This window comes from Lissotriton helveticus, chromosome 8 (assembly GCF_964261635.1).
Source record: "Lissotriton helveticus chromosome 8, aLisHel1.1, whole genome shotgun sequence".
In the NCBI taxonomy this organism is placed as follows: domain Eukaryota; kingdom Metazoa; phylum Chordata; class Amphibia; order Caudata; family Salamandridae; genus Lissotriton; species Lissotriton helveticus.
Window position 1 is genome coordinate 367,150,414 of NC_136069.1, and position 26,940 is coordinate 367,177,353.

The 26,940-nt window shown below is 47.0% G+C and overlaps 1 protein-coding gene across 2 annotated transcripts in view; it reads left to right on the top strand.

Annotated features, from left to right (window-relative positions):
- PDS5B (PDS5 cohesin associated factor B) overlaps window positions 1-26,940 on the top strand; it is a 772,752-nt gene that overhangs the window by 504,979 nt on the left and 240,833 nt on the right. For both annotated transcript variants that reach the window (XM_078657163.1, XM_078657161.1), the window contains exons 25-26: window positions 6,780-6,984; window positions 24,348-24,462. In XM_078657163.1, the coding sequence (XP_078513289.1) occupies window positions 6,780-6,984; window positions 24,348-24,462 (320 nt within the window). The remainder of the gene's footprint in view (window positions 1-6,779; window positions 6,985-24,347; window positions 24,463-26,940) is intronic.

Below are 26,940 nucleotides of genomic sequence, written 5' to 3' on the forward strand. Positions count from 1 at the left end.
AAAATGCTATATCTGTATAGCGAGTGGTTAAAAATAGCTATTAAACACTGGTAGCAGGATAAAACAATTGCGAGCAGGATGCTCAAAGAGTGGCGCCAAGCGGGGTGGGGAGAAGCTGCCACCGTCCCCCTTACCGCACAGACGGTCGCCTCCTCGCTATCTTTATAGCCCCTGAGCCTGGAAGAGCTAGAGCGCGAAGCGCTCGCCTCCCCGGATGTTTCTTGCTCTGCCCCGCCTTCCGCGCCCGTGATTGGCTGGAGGGTCGGACTGGGCGGGCAGGCACAGAAAAGGCAACACGGAAGCTGGTCCCTCAGTGCGTGTGGGTAAGTGATCGTTTTTAGCAGCGTGCAACTAGAAATCAGTCACAGAGCAATACAATTCACACCCCTTATAAAATGCTATATCTGTATAGCGAGTGGTTAAAAATAGCTATTAAACACTGGTAGCAGGATAAAACAATTGCGAGCAGGATGCTCAAAGAGTGGCGCCAAGCGGGGTGGGGAGAAGCTGCCACCGTCCCCCTTACCGCAAGTATGTACTTGTTATTGGGTATATGTTTTGTTGAAGATGTCTATGGAAAATCCAGTTATGTATTGTTTGTTACAATGATGGGGAAATAACAATAAAAAAACCTTTAGCTTGAGTAGCAGCCATGGATGAATACAGATCCCAGGCAAACGGATGGTAAAGAAGCTATGCACCAGTGATGGGAAATGCATAAGAGAAAGGAAAGCCGTCCAATAAAGAGCACCCAAATGATATTGTTATGAAAGCTCACCAAAGATGAGGAATGGGTTGACCCAAAGTCGACTTTAAGTATTGCAACTTTGCACATTAGGTTGTTGACAATAGACGGCTAAATGCAAACTTTAGACAACACCTGTGAAGCGGAGAGAGAAACTCTGGATGATTGCTTGTCTATAGTAGTGTCATAACCTTAATGCCAGTTCCCTGTTCACAGAACTCTCTGTGACACCTCCCGCCAACTGCTCCTTTTTAGGTCTCGCCTAGTGTTTCAGCGCATGCGCTCCTTGCTCTGTGAGATCTATTGTCGTCAAGTTGATTTAGGAAGTGGAGTGGAAGCTCCGTCCATCCTTTCTATTGGCTGGTGTCATCCTTTAAGGTAAACGCTGGCCTCCGATTGAAAGTGAGGCTTTTTGGTGTCCGCCCTGTCTTCTCTAGGTCCCGCCCACCCGGACTAGATCTTTTGCATGTCATGCACGCTGTCTCTCTTCACTTCTCCCTTCTTATGAGGCGGTGGGCGGGTCGGCACTTGTTTGAACACTCGCGATGTCGGCATATTTATCACAAACACACAGGGAATGGCTGACTACGTGAACTTCACCACGATTTGGGTAAGCCTTACGCGTTACAGCAGCGGTTTTTTTAACGCAATGTACAGTTGCGTTTACTAGTGTCTGCCAGGCTTGTCTAACTCACCTAGCTTGGCCACGCCCATTGCTGCTCGGAGCTTCTGCTCCGTTGAAGCCCTGCTTTTAACAACCTAGCGAGGCACTTAATCCCAGCTTAAACTACTTTTTTAACCATCTCCTGACATCGGATGGTCCGGAGCGTCTGCGGCTGTGGCCGCCGTTTCTACCGGACGCCGCAATGCCAGGATATCAGCTAAAATCTTGCCCGGCGTTTTAGCCTCAAGATAGTGCCTGGGAAGGAACAGACCTGCTTTGAGAAGTAATCAAAGCACATCCATGGGAATCCGATGCCTAATTAGCAGAGTTACCGGGGGCTTCACTACCTGCTTCCCCGTTGGTCACCCGCAGCTGCAATTCGTTCTGGTACTCAGTAAGCTCAGCCCTGTACATTGGACCTGCCCACATCTTCTTCCTGATGTATGGCGATCCTTAATTTGCCCGCGTCTGCTTTTGTGGACCGTCCACTGCGTGTGATCATCATTATCTATCAGCCGCAGTGGACGTGCCGGATATTTTGCCCGGAGTGGCTCCTTTTGCTGAAGATTGAGGTGAGTGCACCCGCAACCCGCCTCCTCCCCTGCATGAGTCAAAATGGCGGCTCCCACTGCGTTGCCCACCTTAATGGGCGATGTGTCCCTATTCGCTTTCTGGGTCTACGCTACGACTGGAGCGCCTAGGGTCTCCGGGGTTGATCTTGTGTCCCTGTTTAGAACCAATGGGGAGTCCGACCTTTCCCTCCCCACAAAGCTTAATGGTACTCGGCATACTCTCGATCAGGAAAAGGGTCCCAGGATGAATGACCCCAACATGGCTGACAATGATGACTTCTACCTCCTTGCTTAAATTTTACTTTCTCAACCCCTCCAGAACTATGCCTGACCTCAAGAGGATCTCTACAATTTCTTCGGTCTATGGCTCCCCCCCACCATCCCCCTCCCCCTACTCTGACAATCCCTGTTTACACATGACCTCTGTCCTGACAGTGGACTCCGAGCATTATGTCCGACGCCCCGTGGAGCTGCTCTGTTCAGCTAATGAGGAGATCGGACTCGGCTCATCCCCTGACCATCACCTGCCCAGCCGGACCTTGGGCACAGTTTCTCCCCTTCTCCCTGTCTCCCTCTGCCCTCTCTACAGTCTCTCTTTATCTCACATTAATGTGTCTCATTTATTTGATGTATTGCTTAATTGTGATTTTTGTTGTCACTTTGCTGACCTTATGTAAAGCGTTCTGATACCTGGGTTTAGCCAGTGCTATATAAAACTCTTTAAATAAATAAATGTTGGTTTCACGTTCAGTTCACAGCCACTCTTTATTAACGAAGCTGAATGGATCACACTAACTTCATCCATTTTTAGGGCTCGCCTGGCGTTGGAGCGCGACGCGCTCCCGCCAGCGAGTTCTACAGTCACCTTCCTCCCTGCCAAGGGAGTGAGAGCTGTGAACGAGCAGCTCCAGACCTGTGAACGAGCCGACTCAGGTCCGTGAACGCGCGGGAACGTCAATGTGCACGTTCACGCGCGTCACGCTCCTGTCCTCCCGCGTCTCTGCCGAGGCGCGCTCCAGGCCGACTTGCGGTGTGAGTCACAGCGTGTTCCAGCGGCCGGAGGTAGGTAAGTGAGGGCCGGGGGGATTTGTTTGCTTGTTTGGAGCATTGAAATATTTTAACCAATGCTTGTCCCCGGTTTTAAGTCAAAAGTGGCACTGTTGCGATCAAGAACACGCTGCCTACCTCCTTGCACAGCATTTGTAATATTCCCTTCTTTACAAAACGTGAAGAACCTGGTTGTTCTTTATTCTGTTCTTCCTTGAAGATTCTTTCACATGGAGATGAGCCCTCTGTTTTTCTTATAACCAAGAACCCATGTTTGAGTGAAAGTGCTCCATATAAGAATATCTTTGTTTACTCGTAAGATGTCAAGTGGGGTAGGAAGCTCCAGGAATTTTTGAGATCACAGCACTACTTAGGCTGTAGTATTTTACTCGCAATCTTTACTTTTTGTATGCACCTTTGCCTTTGGTAGAGTATTATTTTCCATGGAACTCATTTAATTTCTGCCAGTTTGTCTGGCGTGCTATCTTGCCAGAAGTCTTCCTGTCAGAATGCAATTAGCAATTCTGGATTTTAAAAGTGCGCATTTGATGAACTGCCGTGTGTGCGCTCTCCGAGGCAACACGTGAAATGTAGGTCACATTTACTCCTTATTAAAACATGCATTAGGAAGAACTTGTTTAATTGAAATGCCTTGTGTGCAGTTCATGGTTTTGTAATCAAATCCGGAACCAAAAACTTGTGCTTCCTCCCCAGTTTCCAGTTGAAGTTGCCGTGGAGTAAAGCGAAGCCACATTATTCACGAGTGTGACTGGAAGGAACCCTACTTGTCTGCCCGTGAACACTGAGGCATTTCTGGCAAGGGTGTGCGCAATTTTGGAGGCTAGAAACCCCCCTCCCCCCTTCATGGTAGGGTGACCAAGTGCCCTCAATTTGCTCCTAACTACAGTTTTTTCAACATCTGGTCTGTCATTTAAAAAAATGTTTTACATTTAGTAGAAAATTCGTTTTTAGAGAAGGTCGACGGGACAAAGAGGGAGCCACGTCCCAATGTGTTTTAGAGCAGAATTACGTAGCAGTCCCAAACAGACTTCAATTTACTTAACACAGATAATACTATGTTTCAACTTAGCATTTAATTTCCTTTAGTGCCACAATATCTGTGCTTTCAATATTGATCAATGCCATCAGTTAAGTCATTCTTCAATCCTGGGTCGTACAAATTGTAGTCCTACTTCTATGTTGTTGGAATGACTCATAGTTTCGGTCACCCTATCTCATGGCCACCTGGGTTTTTGCCTGTGGGCATTGGGCAGTTAGGAATATTACTTGGTAGCTCGGAGCACCACTTCTTTTGGTACCTCAAAAGTACCTGTCCTGGGCAGTTAAAAAAAATTCTTCCTGAAAAATAGTCGGCTGCTAAAATAGAACATTAGCCACCAATGTGCTCATTTTGAGCAGCGTGAGGGGATCCTTCTTAGTCAGGACTGTGCTTAATTTGTGTGGCTAGGTTTTTGCAGAAGTTACACTGCTGCAGCTCACTGGCAGAAACTATTCCTAGCTAGGAACCTACTCTCTTTTGACATTGGTGAGGTTCAATGTTGGCCTAGCCAGGAGTTTTGTTGTGTTTAAAAGCACAACCCTTACTAGACAAAGCTCTGCTGTGGAGCCTGGAATGCACCCTTCATAGCCTGAATCACCCCCGCTTTGAGCCGTTGCTGCCTAGGCAGCGGAGTTCCTACTTGGCAAATTTTCAACATGCTGCATAGCTTACAGACATTGGCAAAGCCAATAACTCTGGCTAATCACTTATAAGGTCCCAAAGGCGAGACCTATTGGCTATGCCAATGCTTGTTTAGGGTAAGCGTTGGTCACAGTACATCCACCGACACGTGTAGTCGTAAGGCTGTTAAGCCTTTTCTAAGTATTCCGTCTAATTTTGTATTTTACCTTATTTCGCGGACCATCTCACGATAACATGAGCAAGTGCATGTGAATTCCAGTAAGTATGTTTACTTAATAATAAACACTTCGGCCATCTAGCCTTCATGCTTTTTTCGAGCACTTGGACAACATTGCTAATGCACTTTTTTCTACCTCTTCATGTACAAACTTCAGAGGTGCACTTGATTAGTGACTCACTTTATTTTTTATAGCGTGTCACGTAGATGTATCTTTGTGTACACTTACGCTGCAACACGACGTTTATGATGCGAGCACAATTTTTCCGTATTATCACCTATGTCAACTTCTCAAACATGACGGGCCGTCTTTAATTTCCTTAGGCACTTGATGTTCTCTTTTCCAATTTATTTTTTAACAATCCGCATGTTTTCAGCATATCACCAGCATGCATACTAGTGATTTTGTTTTGACACACTAGTGCTACATTACAAATGAGATTGGCATTTGTGCCACTTTTCTTGTTACAAACTATGTGAGTAGAGAGTTAGCTCAGCAGTGTCTCCTCTGGGGTCTGATGTGAAATAGCACATAACGCTGGTAAGAAATGCGCAAGGCCCTGTTCATTGCGATGAACCCAGGTTGAATCCATCCTGTCACCTGACCTTCATTCTTTTGGGCGTGGGGGCAACCCTTATGTTATAGGTACAACTTTAGGGGACGTCACAGATAAGGGTCCGTGCCAAGACAGTTCCCGACCTGCAGCTGATAAAAGAACTGAGAGCTTCTGGTACAACCGCTTTACTCAGAGGAAAATTTTGCACAGGAAGATGGATAACCCCTCGATTCTAAATTTCCTCCGTTGTGCAAGAGGCACGGAATTCAAAAACCAACTGACCGCTTTCTACATCTTGTAGCTTTTTATCTCCCTTTGCTCCAGTTCCCGCGTCGGACAAAACTGGTTGCTCCCAAAAACATGCTGAAAATACACTACTAACTTCATTCTTTAAAAATAAAACTAGGCGACCACAATATATAATGGGCTGTCAGGACTAGAGTCATTCCCCCTCAGCTGGCACGTGCTGGACAGGGGCACTTGGACGCATGCCTACTCAGTTCCGTTCCCGCTTATCCTCCTAAAACAAGCATTTGCAATGCAATGGGTCTCGCATTTACGTGAGATTGAGCTATTGACATTGCAAATAACAATGCCTTTTATTTTTGTTTTTGTTTTTAAAACCTAAATAAAAGGCATTGTCATTTACAATGCCAATAGCTTAAACTTGTGTAAATGCAAGACCTATTGCATTGCAAATACTTGATTTCTTTTGTTTGTTTTTGGGATGTGGTTCGTGCAACATAAGGTCAGCTAAGAATGAACTGTTAAAGTGAGCACCAGTGTGACAGAAATAAAACTTAAAGATTTGAGATATGCTCAAAATGGAGTATGTGAAGGTGTATTTACTCACAGCATTTGGAGGATCTTTTCCCCATGTTACTGATTTCCAGTTTGAATGTAATTTTTTGTTTATGAATTGAACCACTATGCGATATAATCCCCTCTTCCGTCTGATTAAAGTGACGGGGTTGATGCTAACTGTCTCTTGGTAATGTTGAAGCTCTCTGGTTTATTCTTAAAATGCAAGCTTTGGTTTTATTTTAGTTTAATTCATACACACAGAGATTTATTGTTTTGTATTTCTTTGAATGTTATATTTTGTACTTATTTTTGGCATTTACACAAATAGTTTCTTTAAAAGCAGCTGAACTGAATGCTAAATGAAAATTTAGAATTTAATTGAGCAAGACACATTACTTCATGCACCATTGATTAATTAAATCTACTATCTATGTAACCCATACTCATTGATATTGGTCCTTTCTTTAATAGGATGAGTGTTACCAAGTAAGACAAATATTTGCTCAGAAACTTCACAAAGGCCTTTCGAGACTACGGCTACCACTGGAATACATGGCCATATGTGCACTGTGTGCAAAAGACCCAGTGAAGGAACGAAGAGCTCATGCCAGGCAATGCCTAGTGAAGAATATAAATGTGAGAAGGGATTATCTGAAACAACATGCTGCAGTGAGTGGTAAGAACATGAATTGAATAAAAACAGTATTGCGAAATGGGTGAAAGACTGAAATAAATGAAAGAGGAGGTAAATATAAATTCACTGTTATGTAATGCTCTGTTATGTAATGCTTCTTATGGAGACTTTTGGCTGCAAATTCCTCAGCTTGTAAATATTTACCACGCGTCAGACTGAATGCAGCCACTTTTCAGCAGTACCTCTGTATAACGATAGATTGCGCCGTGCGGCTCTGCAATGATGTGTTCCGCTCCAGAAATGACATGCAGATCCTATGTAGGTGCAACTTCTGTTCGCTTACATCAGTTCCTTTCTTTCTTCTTCACCAGACGTGGATTTGATCTACCTCTTGTCTCTTAGAGACCCTTGGCTTGCTCCCAAAAATATTTTAGAGTTTAGAAAGGACATATCTGAAAGAGACACGTTAGTATTAGATTCCTTACCTTAGAATATCCCCAGGCATCAGACTGGATCCGGAAATTTTTGCGTAGCAGTACCCTTGCGCGTCGGTAGGCGTTGTCTGCGGCTCCGCGTCCGTCGTGGGCGCCGTGATGACGTCGTCGGAGTACTTAGACGCCGCCTCCGCGTGCTGACGTCAGTTCTTCTTTTTTCAGCGCCAGCAAGTGCAGATCTGGAAAAAGCAGTAACCCTAGTCATTTCTGACTAACTTTTTTGATTCTTTTTGATTGCTTTTCTAAGTCTCTCGACTCCGAACGGTGCCGTAGGGATGCCCGGCTTCAAGCGCTGTGACGATTGCGACCGTCTGATGTCGGTCACGGATCCTCACCGCGTATGTTTGTCCTGTTTGGGCGTCGACCACGACGACAAGGCCTGCTCGGACTGCCGGGCCCTCTCCTCGAAGGCCAGGCAGGAGCGATCCCGTAGGCGCCTCGAGCTCCGGCAGTCGGTCCCGCGCCGTGAGAGGTCCCGATCCCATGGGAGGTCGAGGGACAGGTCGCGGGCTCGGAGCCACCACAGCTCCGAGAGTAGGCCGCACTCCTCCGGGTCGAAGTCGTCGTCCGGTAAGAGGCACAAGAAGTCCAAGCGGCGTCATCGCTCCTCGGACTCCCCCCCGACGCTCGCGCGAAGCGGCCGGGGGTTCGGGTGACACCACCCACGCGGCTCCGTCGGAGTCGCAGGCGCCGCGTGCAGCTCCACACCCTCCGGTCCCTGGGCTGAACGCGACGCCGGAGGAGATCGAGCGCTTCCTCATGGCCATGAGGAAACTCTCTCCTCCGACGGGCTCCGCGGCGCATCCGGGCCCAGCGGACCCGTCTGGGGTCGGCGGCTCCGGCCCCGACGCCGTCGGGTGCTTCGGCCCGACGCCACCGGCGCCGCAGGTCCCCGCTATCCCGACGCCGCCGGCGCCTTCGGGCCCAGCGCCGAGGGGTCCAGTTGTTCCGACGCCGTCGGCGCCTTGGGCCCGACGCCGCTGGTCCTCCTTCGGGATCGGGATCGTCGCCGGTGGATCTGACGACCTCCCCGGCGTCGGACCCTCAGGTGTCGCCCCGGTCCTACCTTCGTTCCTGTTCAGCCGTCGGAACGGCCCCGTTGGGCGCCGCTCCAGACGTCGTTTGGTGAATTTCACTTTTATGAACAGGCCCCATTGGTTGAAAACCCTGAATTTCAGGAGATGGGTGATGAAGAGGACTGGGAGGGGTCTGAGGACCCTCTGACCAGGGAGTGTCAGTCTCATGAGGACTGGACAGGAGACCTTGGGGAGGCCAGTGGCCTGGACACCTCTCCAGACACTGGATTTGTCTCCCCTCCTATCGTGGCTTCGGAGGAGGGGGCAACATATAGTGTGGTGCTGATGAGGGCTGCCAAGGCCTTGGGCCTTGAGCTCCCCGTCGCGGCCGTGAGGACTAACCTCCTCACTGAGGTCCTTAAACCGCAGTCAAGCTCGGCCGAGCCTCTGCTGCCCTTTAATGAGGCCTTGACCGACGTTCTTCTGGGCACTTGGTCCAAGCCCGCTACGGGTTCGCCTGTAGATAGGAATGTGGCCAGACGCCACCGCCCGGCCCCGGGCGACCCATGTTTCCTGTCCTCCCACCCTACCCCCGAGAGCCTGGTCATCCAGGCCTCCAATTCCCGGACCGCATTCCCGTCGGCCCTGCCGGACCGGGAATCCAAGAGGTATGACCAGTATGGGAAGAAGATCTTCTCATCCCTTAGTCTAGGACTGCGGTCTTCCAACACCGCCTGCCTCTTGGGACGTTACACCCACTCTGTGTGGGATAAGGTCGCGGAAGTGCTGCCAGAGTGTCCGTTGGAGGTACGGGCCAAACTCAGCCAAGCCCTTGTGGAGGGCCGGGATGCAGCCAAGTATTCCATCCGGTGTGGGCTGGATACCACTGACTCGCTGGGTAGAGCGATGGCAACGACGGTGGCGGTCAGACGCCACGCCTGGCTGAGGTCCGCCAACTTCTCGGCAGATGTTCAGAGCACGCTCATGGACATGCCGTTCGATGGGCGTCGCCTCTTCGGCGACAAGGCAGACCATGCGCTTGAGCGCTTTAAGGACTCCAGGGCTACGGCCAAGTCCTTGGGCCTCTCGGGCCAGCGCCAGCAATCGGCTGCCTTTCACTCCTTTCGTGGCCACGGTAGGGGTGCGCCCACACGCGCCGCCAGCCACACACCGCAGGGCAATACCCAACGCGGTGGCGGCCGTGGGAACTGCCGTCCGGGCGGTCGGGGGCAGCGGCGAGGTCAGTCCACACCTTTCCCCGCAGCATCCGCCTCTAAACCCTCCTAGTCCGTGCTTTCAGGCCCATGTGACGCCAGTGGGGGGCAGGGTTCGCCATCACCACCTCCACTGGCGCACTGTCACATCGGACAGGTTGGTGCTGCAAATCGTCCGAAGGGGCTACTCCCTCCCCTTCGAGGCGACTCCTCCAGCCATGCCACCGCAGAACCATCGTGTATCGGGGGATCATTTGCGACTTCTGCAGGAGGAAGTTACTGCCCTCTTGGCCAAAGGGGCCATTGAGCGCGTTCCTGGGCCAGAAGTAGGGTGTGGTTGCTACTCCCACTACTTTCTGGTACCCAAGAAGGGCAAAGGGGGCCTACGCCCTATCTTGGACCTAAGGAACGTCAACGGCTTCCTCCGGAAGGAGAAGTTCAAAATGCTGACACTGGCTCAGGTTCTGGCTGCCCTGGACCCAGGAGACTGGATGGTAGCGTTGGACTTGCAGGACGCTTACTTTCATATCCCCGTCCTGCCTGCCCACCGGCACTACCTGCGGTTCATGGTGGGCCACGAGCACTTTCAATTTACCGTGCTCCCCTTCGGCCTTACCAGCGCCCCACGGGTGTTCACAAAGGTGATGGCGGTGGTCGCAGCTCATCTGCGCAGGTTAGGGGTTTCAGTCTTCCCCTACCTCGACGACTGGCTGTTGAAGGCGGGCTCGCCCCAGACAGTCGTCAGCCACCTCCAGACGACGGCGGACCTCCTGCACCAGCTGGGGTTCTCCATCAATGTGCCGAAGTCACACCTGTGCCCCTCTCAGAAGCTCCTCTTCATCGAAGCGGTTCTGGACTCGGCGCGATTTCGGGTTTATCCGCCCGAACAGTGGGTCCGGGATATTCAGGCTCTGATTCCCATCTTTCAGCCGTTATCCCGTGTTTCGGTCAGGTTGACGCTGCGGCTTCTGGGGCTGATGGCCTCCTGCATCCTACTGGTGCATCACGCCAGGTGGCGGATGCGGGCTCTGCAGTGGGCCCTGAAGTTTCAGTGGGCCCAGCCTCAGGGCAACCTATCCGACCACGTCCTGATCTCGGAGGGCACTGCGAGACAGCTGCAGTGGTGGCTTACGAACCGCGATTGGGTCAGCGGCAGATCCCTCTCCCTTCCCCAACCGGAGCACGTAGTTGTGACGGATGCGTCCCTCCAGGGCTGGGGAGGCCACTTGGGAGAGGCGGAGATCAGAGGCCTCTGGTCTCCGGCGGAGACCCGGCTCCACATCAACCAGTTGGAGCTCCGGGCGATTCGTCTGGCACTGAAGGCATTCCTCCCCTCTGTCCGGGTAGTGTAGTGCAGGTATTCACGGACAACACCACCGCCATGTGGTACTGCAACAAACAAGGCGGGGTTGGGTCGTGGATCCTTTGTCAAGAGGCTCTTCGCCTTTGGCAATGGCTGGAACGCCAGGGCGTGACCCTGGTGGCTCAACACCTGGCAGGTTCTCTGAACGCCAGGGCGGACGAGCTCAGTTGTCGGTGCATGATGGATCACGAATGGCGTCAGAACTCGGACGTGGCGCAAGGCCTCTTTCAGCGATGGGGAAAGCCTTGGTTAGATCTATTCGCCACCGAAGAGAACGCGCAATGTCATCAGTTCTGCGCGTTGGAATTTCCAAGGCGGCACTCGCTCGGAGACGCTTTTCGTCGCGAGTGGAGTTGCGGTCTGTTGTACGCCTTTCCGCCTATACCACTTCTGCCCAGAGTGCTGAAGAAGATCAAGCGCGACCGGGCCCAAGTCATCCTTGTGGCTCCGGACTGGGCGCGAAGGTACTGGTATCCAGAGCTACTCAGTCTGTCAGTCGATCCCCCGGTTCGTCTGCCTCTTCAGCAGGACCTTCTGTCGCAGCAGCGGGGGACGGTCCTCCACCCGAACCTGTCCAGTCTCCACCCCATGCTTGGAGATTGAGCGGCGACAGTTGAGGCCATTTGACTTGCCTCCTGAAGTTTATAACATCATTCTGGCAGCCAGGCGTCCCTCCACAAAGTCGGTATACGCCTGCAGGTGGAACAGATTTGTGGCATGGTGCACAGCAAAGGCTGTGGATCCCTCAATGCCCCTCTTTCTGAAGTCCTTCTCTTCCTTCTTTCTCTTGCCCAGCAGGGCTCTACTCTGGGCACTATCAAGGGCTACCTTTCTGCCCTTTCAGCCTTTCTCAGGCTGCCTGATCAACCGTCTTTGTTCAAGTCCCCTATTGTTAATAGATTTCTTAAGGGCCTCACACACACGTTTCCTCCTGTTCCGTTTGTGATGCCTCAGTGGGACTTGAACCTGGTTCTTACCTTTCTGATGTGCTCTCCCTTTGAGCCACTTCACAACTGTCCTTTTCGCCTTCTGACCTTGAAGACTGCTTTCCTGGTTGCCATCACCTCTGCCAGGAGAGTGGTGAGCTCCAGGCCCTTTCTTGTACCCCACCTTTCCGTCCATCCGGACAAAGTGGTGCTGCGTACCAAACCTTCTTTCCTGCCCAAGGTTGTCACGGCCTTCCACATCGGGCAGTCTATCACCTTGCCGACTTTCTTCCCGCCACCGCATCCCTCTAAAGAGGAAGAGCGGCTCCATCGTCTGGACCCAAAACGTGCGCTCTCATTCTACTTGGATCGCACACGCCAGTTCCGGGTGGATGACCAACTCTTTGTTGGTTACGTGGGCGCGAAGAAGGGGAAAGCGGTGCACAAGAGGACCATCTCCCGGTGGATCATCCTGTGTATCCAGGCATGCTACTCCTTGGCTAGGAAGGAGCCTCCTGCTGGATTGCGGGCTCATTCTACCCGAGCCACGGCGACTACCACTGCCCTGGGCAGGGGAGTGCCCTTACAAGACATCTGTCAGGCAGCTACGTGGGCATCGTTGCACACGTTTGCGAGACACTACTGCCTGGACAGCCAAGTCCGGAGGGATGGCTTCTTTGGCCGTTCCGTCCTCCGGGACTTTTTGGTGTGATTATTGGTTCGCAGACCCACCACCGGGGTTGGTATTGCTGGGGTATCTATTCTAAGGTAAGGAATCTAATACTAACGTGTCTCTTTCAGATGCACAAGTTACTACTTGTGTAATGATATATCTGTAAGAGACATTAGTTAGTACTAGATTCCTTACCGACCCACCCATCCTCCCCGTTCTGCGAGCCTATATCTAGGGTTAGGGTTGTCCCCTTTCAGGGCCCTAGCTTCAATGGCACCAGTGTTGGTTTTTAACATGGCTCTGCGTTTCTGGCGCGGAAAAGCTGTGTCTAAGAACTGACGTCAGCACGCGGAGGCGGCGTCTAAGTACTCCGACGACGTCATCACGGTGCCGACGACGGACGCGGAGCCGCAGACGACGCCTACCGACGCGCAAGGGTACTGCTACGCAAAAATTTCCGGATCCAGTCTGACGCCTGGGGATATTCTAAGGTAAGGAATCTAATACTAACTAATGTCTCTTACAGATATATCGTTACACAAGTAGTAACTTGTGCGTTGCCTCCCTAAACAGTTTTTAAGCCCCTCAAGGACTTTGGCAAACCAATATCTGTGACAGATCATCACTTAATTTGCCTGGGTTTGAGCCATGACTCTACGGCTTGCAGTGACTGTGCGCCGATGAACCAAAAGGCCATCCAAGACTGCGAGGTGAAACTCTACATATTTACAAAGATATGAGGGAGATACCCTGATGCTTAGAAAAGGGATGGGTCTGTCAAAAACAAAGTCATCACTTTTCAGTTAGATAAACTATAACCAGGATGGATATACTAGTAGATATTATAACCTTCTAAAGTTCACATCATGTGGTATAGGTACTTGACATTCACAAAAACAAAGCTCCTAACGTTGTTACAGAAAGAAGAAAGAAATGATTAGTTTACAAGTTGCAGTGATGTGTAACAATAATTACTCCAAAAACACTAATGTGCCCAAATTTTAATTATTTTATTTAAAAACACTGTTAATCTAAACACAAATTGTTTTGAAATTCTTAAAGTGCAGATTTATTGAATACACATTCATATAATCATCCAAAACAGTAATTTCATTAACATATTCATATTCTTCCCTTTATCCACTTCATTAAAGGCAAATGACAAAGATTAAAAAAAACTGTCAGAAAAACTGTCAAACTGTGACGCGCCGTTTCGGTGAAAATATGATAATTTTTCGCCTTCTTCAGGACAAACATTATTTCAGTATATCAAATTAAATTGTATTGAGACCCTCAAAGAGTAGTCTCTTTGGCTGTCTCAGGCTCCACTACCTCCTCCACCTCCACTGCCCACACTGATTCCCAGCGCATCAAAATTGATTTCCGGAAGATGAGGCCTCAATTGCCCTCTCTGTCGTCTTCCATTGAGGCCCCATTTCCCCCAATTGAGCTGCCTCCACAACGACATTAATACACCCTGCAGTCCCTGTTCAGCATGGATTCCTATAACAATTATATAAAAATTGCTATGACGACCTGCAGGAGGCTAGTGACCTTTATACATCCCGAGAGTGCAGTCTCCTCTCACCCCCCGGCCCTGACACTTAAGAGGGTGCTTTCTACCCCATGGGTCTGTGTAGAATGTCACAACTTTTTGACCTCCAACTCTCCAACTTGGAGGTCAAGACCAGAATTCTCTGGAGGTTCTTAAGCCGGGGCAGACTTCTACTGAGCCCCTCCTACCATTTAACAAGGCCTTTATGGATACTTTTATTGGGGTATGCCCCCCCCCCCCCCAATCCACTCCCAGTCAACCTCCAGATTGCAGGACGCCATCCCCTGCTCTTGGCAACCCTTCATTTCTATCTCAGCACTCTCATTTGAAGGTTTGGTGGTGCAGGTGTCTGCAAGCAAGACTAATCCTAGCACATTTGTAGTGACATCAAACGCCAAACGAGGAATCTTTCCAAAGGTAAGCTTTATTGTTGACAGGGACTGCGCAGCAGCCGGCACAGTTGAAGCATAAGACCGCAACTGACAAAGTATTCAAACCCAAGAACAAAATGTTCTGAAGTGGAATGCTCACCTCGGATACAACCATGATGTGAGCATTCCAAACAAAGACTATGACCAGGAGAGACCACTACATCATCCTCCCCCCTCTTGAACGAATTAACAGAAAACATGGTCAGGAAAGAAAAGAACAACAACAAAAGAGGAGGAGAAAGAAAGAGATACAAGTTAAAAAAACAAGAAGGGAGACTTGAAATTCTCTGATCACATTGTGGTGAGATAGATAATCCCATCCTTGTCGCCATCAATAATGTAGTGACATCAAACGCCAAACGTGGAATATTTCCAAAGGTAAGCTTTATTGTTGACAGGGACTGCACAGCAGCCGGCACAGTTGAAACATAAGACCGCAACTGACAAAGTATTCAAACCGAAGAACATTATGTTCTGAAGTGGAATGCTCACCTCAGGAACAACCATGACGTGAGCATTGCAAATAAAGACAATGACAAGGAGAGACCACTACATCATTCCCAATGACTCCCAAGGAAAGGAAGTCGAAATGAGTGGAGACGTTTGGGAAGAGGGTTTTCTCATCCAGCAGCTGGGAGCTCGAGTCAGTAAATGCCTGCTGAGGTGCTCTTCTCTCACACCCTTTGCAACTCAGTGGCTCAAGTTCTCCGAGGTGTCACCAACGATCTCCTGCAGGTCCTCACTCAGGCCATAAAGACGGCTGCGACGTAGCCTTGTTCTGTTCTTTGTGGCTTAGACTCCACCGATTGCATTGGACAGATCATTGTGGCATTATTGCCATTCGCTGCCATACTTGGTGTGGGCCAGCTTTTTATGTCCAGTTGCCCCTCATGGACATGCTTTTCAACAGGACTCTCCTGTTTGGGGACAAGGCAGACTTCACTCTTAAATGGTTCAAGGCGAGCAGGGCAGTGGCATGCTTCCTTGGTTTATCCCCACAACCAGCTGCATCAGCCCTACAATTAGTTTCTTGGTTTTGGCCGCGGTACCCCATACCGTCTGCCAATCCAACACCCAGCCCCTGAATTAGTGGTCAACAGTCCAATGCCACACCAGTGCAGGCCTACCTACCAAGCCCCTTTAGCGTGCCCTTAGTGAAGCACAGCCATCCTGTAGAAGGCAGGTTCTGAAGATTCTTGCCAATATTAAGAAGAGATATAAGTGGATATAGATCATTGAATATTCAGATTAAAACCATTATGCCAGCTCTGAAGTATGGAATTGAATAGGGAAAAACAATTACAATTCATACATCAAATGGTTGGCAATGGGGAACAAACGTGACTGTGGACAAACAGATACGTATGCACATACATGATACAACAGCCACTGAGGTATAAAGGATGAGAAGCTTCACCATGAGGTTGATGAAACTGTGAAAATAAATAAATAAATAGAGAGTGTCCAGTATAGTAAACTGGAACAAGGCAGTATAAAAAACAGAGGCAAAAATGTTTATCCACTGCAATAAGCAGAATTACATGTACTGGACATTGAGGATTGTTGGATTCTAATAACAATGCTGGCATGAGGAAACAAAAGAATGAATTAAGTATACTAACCTCATACCATGTAAGCAATTCAAAGCTATGTGTGATCAAAGGAAAGTTTATGAAGCAGAAAGGAATAGAAAGTGACCTAAGTTTTAAAGACTTTTATTTAAGAAAGAATTGAAAAACGAAAAGAAATAAAATAGGTGGCTTTTACAGAGCTACATAACCCAGAATGACTTAAAATGGGCATTTTTTAATATAATGGGAAATGGAGAAAGGACTTAATAACCTTGAGCAAGACTGTGATGGTTGAAAATGCTTGGTTCTGTGTGCTATGTAAATAAAATTGTGCAAAGTAGAATTCCTAGACTGTGGATTAGCTTTTTTTATTTATTGTACATAGGTGTTCGAGGCATATGGGCTGCTGACCACACACTATTGCATTAGATCACCATCTGGTGGTGGGCCAGGATGATTACACTTTGTTGTTTTCCTGGAAGAGTCTTTATATTTGGATGACTCTTCCCTTGGATCATAGTGCACATGTGCATCGACTCCACCTTCAGATTGTTTTTTTCGGATGTGTTCATCATTCAGTCCTGTTACCGATCTCTTTTCGAATCCATAAATCAATCATACCATCGGCATGGTCGTCGACATTGATTCCGGTTGCCGCTTCACTTCTCGATTCCAGCGTTCGTTGGGGCCATCGGGCCCAACTGCGCCATTGGGCCTCTGGCTCATGGAAAGAACACCCTTCAAGGAGTGCCCTCGGTGTGGACACAAATTCCCTCACACCGACCTTCATGAGGTTTGCAATCTCTGCTTATCTCCGGAGCACGAGAGTCGCGACTGTGAGGCCTGCGCTTCGTTCAGGTCCAAGAAAACAATCAGGGACCGTCGAGCTTGAAGGGTAATGGCGCAGTCATCTTCGTCGACACCAGACCTCATCATAGACGGGGCTCTGATTGAAGTAGACGCCGAAGAACAGCAGCACGAAGACATCGCTTCCGAAGCAGAGGGTTCAGCTTCTGGAGCAGAGGATCAATCTGAAGATGGCGATCTTCCAGCTGGTCAACAGGTCGGGAGTACTGACGTCGACCCTGTTCACCCCACCATACCTGGACTGGCTTTGGTTACACCTCCACCTTCGGGTCCAGGTGCACACTGACCAAAACCTTCCGACGCCCCGCCTTCTGGCTCGGCAGCGAAGATTATAAAAAAGCCTCCAGTCGACTCGGGCTCGAGTCAGCCTGTCGGTCCCAATAAGCAAAAGGTCCTGAAGCCAAAATTGACGCCGGCACCGAAACATCCATCGGTACCGAAAGCTGTCGAGCCGAAGGCAAGCCCGGCACCGAAAGAGGTTCCCAAGCCTACCGAACCGAAGACCACCCCGGTTCCGAAAGAAGTGGACCCGAAGCATGCGCCGGTGCCAAAACCTACTTCGGCTCCGAGAGTACAGGGGTCCAAACGTACTCCAGTAACAAAGACTTTAAATCCAAAGAGCACGGATCCTAAGAAAAAACAAGATGATAAGGCTTCAGAACCAAAACCGGCTCCGAAGACAATAGACATTGAAAAATCTAAACATTTTTCCTCCAAATAAGATAAATCAACGCCGAAAAAAGATTTTCCAGCGGAAGAGCTTTTCAAACCTGACCCAAGGCAAAAGACTTTCATATTAATCCAAGGACTGGACATATTACTTCAGTGCCTGAAAAGAGGAAAATGGACTGTCCTAGACCACCACCAGTTCCTCTAAAAAGCATGTTCAAACTTCCCCAATAAGGATTCCTTCACCAGAAGAAGAAATACCTATACATATTTCTCCTGTACATTCACCATCTAGTACACATAGTCTGATACCACAAGATGAGGATTATGGGGCTAGTTACTCACAGGAGGTAGAAAGTGAACATCACATGGACGACATTACTGACCCAGATGATCCTGGGCCATCAAGTGACCCATGGGAAGATTATAATGCGCCAGATTCACCAGATCTGCCACAAGACGACGCATACCCGTCTAGACCCGTCATACCCGTCTAGACCATCTCCCCCAGATGATACTATTGGGTACACGCAGCTCATTCATAGAGCAGCCACTTTCCATGGAGTGGACTTGCACACAGATCCAGTGGAAGAAGACTTCCTCATGGATCCACTACTGTCCTCACATAAGACCACAACCACACTACCAATACTTAGTGGGGTGGTAAGACATGCACCCTTAATATTTAAAGACCCAGTCAGAGCCAGGGTAATTAATCCCAGACTAGAAAAAAATACAAAACGGCTCCAACTGATCCAGCATATGTCAAAGGACAGTTGCCATTGGACTCGTTAGTAGTGTCAAATGCGAGGAAAAGAGCTAACTCGCAGACAACAGGGGATGCTCCACCTCCTGACAGAGTCTAAGCTTTTAGATGCTTCAGGGAAACGCACAAGCAGCAAATGTCTGGAGGATTGCTAACACTCAGGCTTTGTTAGCGAGATATGATAGAGTTCATTATGATGAGTTAGTCACTCATGCAACACTTGCCAGAACAATATAAAACTAGGGCTTCTGACCTCCTACAAGAAGCCTAAATTATTACAAATACCTCCATAAGATGTGCACTCGACACTGCAGACACAGCCTCTAGAGCAATTAATACAGGGGTGCTCCTGCGTAGACATGCATGGCTACGCATCTCTGGTTTCAAACCAGAAGTACAAGCCAGTATCTTAAACCAACCATTTGACCAGCAACACCTTTTCGGACCATCAGTCGATAGTGCACTAGAAAAGATGAAAAAAGATACTGATAAGGCAAAATCCATGGGAGCTTTACAAACTCAAGCCCATAGACCTTTCTTTTGTCGCTCCTCATATAGGGGCGCCTCTCAAGGTTTCCAAACTGATAATACCTCCTCTTCCTACAAAGCGCCCAACCAAACCTCGCCCAGTAAGGGATATTATAGGGGAGGGTATAGAGGAAACAACAATAAGGGCAGAGGTAGAGGCAACAACAATCGCAACGCCTCTACCCCCAAACAGTGACTTCTCTTCCATCCCCCCAGACCATTCCACTCCTGTCGGGGGAGGTTACAACAGTTCCTACCTGTCTGGAATTCCATCACCACAGACAGGTGGGTGAGACAAATAATTCAGTCAGGATATTGCCTGGAGCTCACTTCCACTCCTCCAACAATACCACCCAGACAGCATCCCATGTCACAAGAACACCTCATATTACTAAGACAAGAGGTGGCATCTCTACTGCAAAAGAATGCAATCGAACCAGTCCCAAAACAACATCAAAACAAAGGAGTTTATTCTCTATATTTTCTCATACCCAAAAAGGACGGGTCCCTCAGACCAATTCTAGATCTAAGACCGCTAAACCTGTACATACAATCAGACCACTTTCATATGGCCACACTACACCAGGTTCTACCGTTGCTAAAGAAAGTAGACTTTCTTACCACATTAGATCTGAAGGACGTTTACTTCCACATTCCAATCCATCAATCACACAGAAAGTACCTACGGTTCATACTAGAAGGTCAACACTACCAATTCAAAGTACTCCCTTTCGGAGTAACTACAGCACCTCGAGTGTTCACAAAGTGTCTGGCAGTAGTACCAGCACACTTAAGAAGGGACAATATCCATGTCTTCCCATATCTGGACGACTGGTTAATAAAATCCAAGTCATATAACCAATGTGTGCAGCGCACACATCAGACAATCTGCCTGCTACACAAATTAGGATTCACAGTAAATAAAAAAAAGTCACATCTTCCACCGTCCCTGTCTCAACAGTATCTAGGTGCCACAATAGATACCTCCAAAGCAATAGCGTACCCCAATCCAACAAGAATACAGATTATGCAGGATCTCATCAAAAGATTCCAGCCACAACACTCACTACCAGCTCGAGTGTTCATGCAATTAATAGGAATTATGGCATCTTGCATTTTCATAGTGCCATAAGCAAGACTACAAATGCACCCCATACAAGAGTGCTTAGCAAGTCAGTGGAATCAGGCTCAGCACCAAATAACAGATCTGGTGGTGGTAGACGACCGGACACATGGCTCTCTGCAATGGTGGAACACCAAAAACCTTTCCAAGGGCCGGAAGTTTATAGAACCTGTTCCACAAATGATACTGACAACAGACGCATCTCTCACAGGATGGGGAGCACATTTGCAAAGGCACACAGTACAGGGTACATGGACTCTGCAACAAAAACTTCTCCACATAAATCATCTGGAGTTACTGGCAATTTTTCTAGCTCGGAAATCTTTTCAGCATTACCTATCAAACAAAGCTGTACTAGTCCAGACGGACAATATGACAGCAATGTACTACATTCAAAAACAAGGAGGAACACACTCGCTACAGCTCTCCCGGCTGGCACAGAGCATATGGAGGTGGGCCATTCCTCAGAACATTTTCCTGTTAGTAGATAATCTACCAGGAGTTCACAACCAAGTTGTAGATCTGTTAAGTCGTCAGAGACAACAGATACACGAATGGGAACTTCATCATCAAGTTCTTCAGCCATTTTCTCAAAAGTGGGGTCAACCAGAAATAGATCTGTTTGCTACACACCAAAACGCCAGATAGCCACACCCACTGTCCAAAGGCAATGCGGTATGGATGAACTAGTCCAACAAATTTGCGTACGCTTTTTCACCTCTCCCACTAATTCCATTAGTGGTACGCAAGCTACAGCAACATTCTCTCACATTGATTCTCATAGCACCAACGTGGGCAAGAAAACCCAGTACACCACGCTGCTAGAGCTATCGGTAGTACCACATCACAAGTTAAAACTCTCCCCACATCTACTGACACAGAACCATGGAGAGATTATGCATCCAGACCCAATGCAGCTCAATCTAGCGATTTGGCTCCTGAGGTCTTAGAATTTGGATATTTAAATTTACCACCTGAATGCATGAATATCATAAAAGAAGCAAGACGCTCTACTACTAGAGCATGTTATGCAGCAAAGTGGAAAAGATTTGCTGTGTATTGCACAAATAACAACATAAATCCCTTGGATGTTTCCATACAAAACATCATATGCTACCTGTTACATCTACAAAGATCTAACCTGGCGTACTCCTCAATCAGGTTACATCTTGCTGCTATAGCAGCATATCTTCAAAACAGACAACATCTGTCATTGTTTAGAGTACCTGCAATCAAAGCGTTTATGGAAGGACTCAAAATAATCATTCCTCTCAGAATACCACCTTCCAGTATGGAATTTAAATATTGTTCTCACCAGACTTATGGGTCCTCCTTTTGAACCACTACATAAGTGTGAGTTACAGTTCCTTACATGGAAAGTTGCCTTTTTAGTAGCAGTCACCTCACTTAGAAGAGTGAGTGAGATCCAGGCATTAACAATTCAAGAACCATTTATACAACTTCATCACAATAAAGTGGTTCTTAAAACAAATCCAAAGTTTCTGTCAAAGGTCATTTCACCGTTCCACCTCAACCAATCTATTGAGTTGCCAATATTTTTTCCACAACCACAAACAGTTGCGGAAAGAGCTCTACATACATTAGATGTTAAAAGAGCACTACTATACTACATTGATAGGACAAACGCATTTCGTAAAACTAAGCAATCCTATTTCAAAATCAGGGATTGCAAGAAGGATTGTTAAGTGCATTCAAATCTGTTACCAAAAAGCAAAACACACTTTATCCATTCCCCCTAGGGCTCGTTCTACCCGTAAATTAGGGGCATCTATGGCATTCCTAGGAAATATACCATTAGAGGATATCTGTAAGGCAGCTACATGGTCTACACCGCACACATTTACAAAACACTATTGTGTAGATTTGCAGGTAAAACAACAAGCAAGTGTGGGTCAGGCTGTACTAAAAACATTATTTCAAACTACTGCAACAGATACGGGTGGTCGCCGCTAAGGGAGAAACTGCTGTGCATTCTATGCAATAGTGTGTGGTCTGCAGCCCATATGCCTCGAACGGAAAATGATACTTACCAGTATGCATCTGTTTTTGGCATGTAGGGCTGCAGAACCAATTCACTGTCCTTATTGGACCTGCACTCCGAAAGTACTCAAACTGTTTTTTGTAATCAATGTTCTACTTGGTAAGGGAGTGCCCTGCTGAGAGTTGTCCCCGCAACCCTGTCTTAAAACTGCTCTGTCGAGGCCTGGAAGAATCCAAGTCTGCAGGGTTCTCCACCTCAGTACCAAAGGGTTCTTTGTTACTGTGCTTGTTTATACAAAAGTAAATACCAAAAATGTATCAGAAAGTAACCAAGTATACAAGTTTGTATTCATACCAATTTATATGCTCTTATTCAAGCTTACGATTTGAAAAGTTCATTCACATGTTTTAAATCACATCAAAGTTTGAATGAAAGGCCACAACCTGTGCTCCTGGCACTGCAAATCCCGTTAAGAAACTGACATCTGCGTGCTATGGGGGCGTCTATATAGGCACCGCGCATGTCACTTTAGGTGCGAATGCCACACGGAGCCAAATGACGCCACCTTCCAGTGCACAGGGTGTACTAATCAGACAAAATATTCCGGATCCAGTCTGATGCCTGTGGATAATTGTAAAGTAAAGACTCTGTGGCTAGATAGTCTCTACCAGATAAGGCATTACAGAAGGTAGGTAATTTTTCCTTCACTGAATTCATGTAGGCTGGGTGCTAGGACACATTTTGAACCTGGTGTAGTGTTTGAAACAGTGACCCCTTACAGGCAAAGGTGTCGGTTATACTTTTGTATTTATCTTTTGCAAAGCAAGGCCGTGCAGGGGGCACTGTAATTGGTTATTTTTCTGCCCTTTCAGCCTTTCTACGTTTACCGGACCAACAATCCTTATTTAAGTCTCCTGTTACGAGGTTCATGAAGGTTTGACATACATGTTCCCTCCCAAGCCGTTTGAATTCCGTAGTGGGACCTACACTTGGTTTTGACATTCCTAATCTGTACTCCTTTTGATCCTGTGCAGAAGGGTTTGCTGTGTCTTAGTACCTTGAAGACGGTCATCCTCATTGCGATTGTCGACTCCTCACATGAGTGATGTATGTTCATTACAACCACCCTTCACAATGCTTTTCCCGGTAAAAATTTTGCTGAGGACTCGAGTGGCATTCTTACAAAACGTCATGACTCCCTTACTTGTTGGGCAATCCGTTAATGTTAGCATTCTTTGCTCCCCTCACCCATTGAAAGATGGGGAGAAGCTCCACTGGTTGGATTCCAAAGGGGCTTTAAGCTTTTGTAAAGATCATACTAAGGACCATTGTTGGGACAATCTGTTTTTTGTGGGGTTCTCTGGAGCTTAGAAAAAGCTGTGCAAAAGCGGATCATATCGAGGTGGTTAGGCCTTTGCATTAAGATCTACAACACCCTGCTTAAGAAACAATCCCCGGAAGGCTGAGAGCCCATTCTACCAGGACTAAGGCAGCTATTACTGCTGTGGCATGTGGAGTCCCTGTCCTTAACAACTGCCACACTGCAACATGGGCGCTGTTAAATGATTTGACGAAGCACAACTATCTTCACAGCCAGGTCTTCACTCATTTGGTTCTGCAAAACTTTTGGTTTGAGTCTGCTCCACAGACCCTCCGCTTTGGGGAGGTACTGCTTTTTTATCTATTCAAAGTTTAGGAATTTGGTGTTAGAGGTATCCTTCACAAATGACTTCCCTTCGGTAAACTCTTTATGGTGTATGTTCTGTCTAACTGCAGATTCCTTACTTCCATCCAACCTTGCCCTTCTGTGGAGTGGCTTTTTTTAAACCTCTCAAAATGTCCCTAGTTAGTATCCAGCACACCATTACCAGAAATTGTGTATGCACTGTATCAAGGGCTCGAAAATGGTCCAGATAAGAAAATGTTAGCAGCACGGGTGGAGGGCTCCTATATGCAACTATCTCACTTCAGAGGCATTGTGATTTAAACACAGGTTTGCTCAACGCCACTTAGCATCAGGCAGGAGCACTGCTGTGAAAATATCTTAGGATTCCTCCCTACGATTTTGAGATATTCGAAGGTGGTCAATCTGTGGTTCGATAGGGTATTCTCCAGAAAGAGCAATACCGTAAGTAACCTGCTTGTTTCGTTCAAATTGTGTAATGTGCACAGTTTTCTAATTCAAACCTTTACACATTTTCTTTCAGAAAAATTGTTATCTTTACTACCAGAGTACGTTGTTCCATACACTATACATCTTCTGGCCCATGACCCTGATTACGTCAAAGTTCAAGATATTGAGCAACTTAAAGATGTTAAAGAGTAAGCTTTTTAATCCATTTATTATCATTGTTTTTCAGTAATTATGGGCCTCAAAGATAATATACAGTCTTAAAATAAGAGCAAGATTGCTTGAAATTTGAGAAAAGTTTACATATTGTTGAGTGAATAATTATGTATTGTTTTTATGGCATTTTTGAGGTGGTCATATGGAAAAGTTTTAATTGAGGAAAAACTTAATTTCCTCTTGTTGCACTGTATATTACAAGAGCAGTCTGTATTAATGCCACTCCCTAATAGCGGGTTATATGCAAGTCAATGCTCTTGTGCCTGCTTCTCATCATTCTGATTTGCAACATTTATGGAGATAGCAGAATATGATCTATTTACAGAACTTGTGGTCAGTGAATCCCACATTCCTCTCACTACTACCCGTTTCTTTTTTCTTATGTTTGTCTCCCTTTTGGAACACAAAAAAACAACTATTGTGTCCATTCTGTTTCCTGTTCTCTGTGTATGGGTACCTTTCCACCTAGTAGCTTCACCAGAAACGACTACAAATGCTGTTAAATCCGAGCTTGTTACCAGTTTCAAACATGAGGCATACACTGCATGCTTCTTCCTTCCCTGCATTTGTCCTTACCAGTTCCCTTTATTTCTTTTTTTTTTTTTATGTTTGAAAACTTTATTAAAGTAAATAATCAAACCAACAAGGTAACACCAGCATATATAAATGAGGAAGAGGAAATATGATGAGAGGATAAAAAATAAAGCTGATGGTACAAATGAGGAACAAAGCATTTTAAGCGTTTTTAAGAGGGGGGGGAAAGGAGGGAGGGAAAGGAGGGGGGGGAGTAAGAAAAACCTAGCAATAAGTCATAAACAGAAAATTGCAGTAATTATGAACATCAAGCATAAAAAAGTACAGTAAAAGCACCAATGACTATGAATAACGATAGATATATGGTCTAAAAGGCAATAAATAACATATTATGAAGTATAAGACGGCACAAGCGAGAGAGTAATTAAATTGAGGAGATATAGGAGTACACTTATTCAAGGGGGCTTGAAGTTGGCAGAGGAAAAAGTACAGGGTTTTGTCTTGGCAGATTGGTCCAAATGTAAAGTTAAAGGTAACCAGTATAAATCAACATTACGGGAAGGTTTGCACAAGGCTGCGAAGGCTACGTCGAGCCTATGGGAGTGACAGAGTAAGTTCCACCAACAGACCATGGAAAGTTTGTGTAGAGATTTCCAATTGGAAGAAATGTGTTGGAGGGCAAGGGCAAGCATGAGGTCAAAGAGACCTCTCGAGTGTGGTGGGAGGTCAAGAGAATCAGACAGACTGCCTAGAAACACCAAGGAAGCTGAGAAAGGGAGAGAGAAGTGAAAGATATGAGAAATACGGGTCCACACCTGTGTCCAGAAAAGGCGGACGGAAGGACAGAGAAAGAAAAGGTGAAAGGAATCTGCATTAGTAGCATTGCAGGTCCAGCAATCAGCACTAGAAGAGGATATAAAACGAGATAAGGAAAGTGGAGAAAAATAGAGTCTATGATAAAAGAAAAAGAGAGATTGAGTCAGAGAGGCATTGCGGGAGGTTTTGAGAGATTTAGCCCAAATTTTATCCCAAAGAGAAATCGGCCATATAGAATCGAGATCTTTCTCCCAAGAGAGTTCTAATTTCGATTTGGGGCGATCAGGGTCAGAAGCAGAGAAAAATCGATAGATAAGGGAGGCCTTAGGGACAGTAGAAAGAAGGGTAAGTAAAGAAGAAGATGACGGGGGTGAGATGGTAGAATCAAGAGAGTAGTATCGTTCGAGGACGGTTTCCATAAGAATGAAGTATTTCTTCGCGAAGGAAGAAGGGCATTGGAAGGAGGACTGAAAGTGAGGGAAGGAGCGAGGGGACAAGCCATCGAAAAAATGATGAACCCAGGTAACACCCTTCGATCTCCAGGTAGGCCAGGCAATGGGTCTATTCCGTATGAGAATAAGTGAATTATACCAAATGGGCATAAGGAGAAAGGACTCACGAGAAATAGGAGCAGATGAGGTCAGGGGTCGCAAAAGAGATGAAGTGTGTCGAAAAATAGGGGAGACAAGACATGGAGCTTTAGTGGTGAAGAGGAGAGCTTCTTTAAAGGAATGTGGAAGTAAGAGATCACGCTCAACAGAAAGCCAAAGTGGGGACAAAAAGGAAATGTCCTGTGATAACCAACGAGAAGCTTGACGGAGGGAAAAGGATTTGTGATAGAGACGGAAATCCGGAAAATTAGTACCACCATTCACTTTGGGTTTACGAAGGGACGAGAGTGAGATGCGCGCTTTTTTCTGTTTCCAGAGGAATTTGGACAAGAGAGAGTCAATACGGCGAAAGTAAAGAGTCGGAATATGAATCTGAAGCATGGAAAGTAAATAAATTAAGATTGGAGCAACCATCATTTTAATGGAGTCGAGACGCCCCCACCATGAGAGAAAAAGGGGATTCCAGGATGTGAGGAGGGTATCTATTCTAGA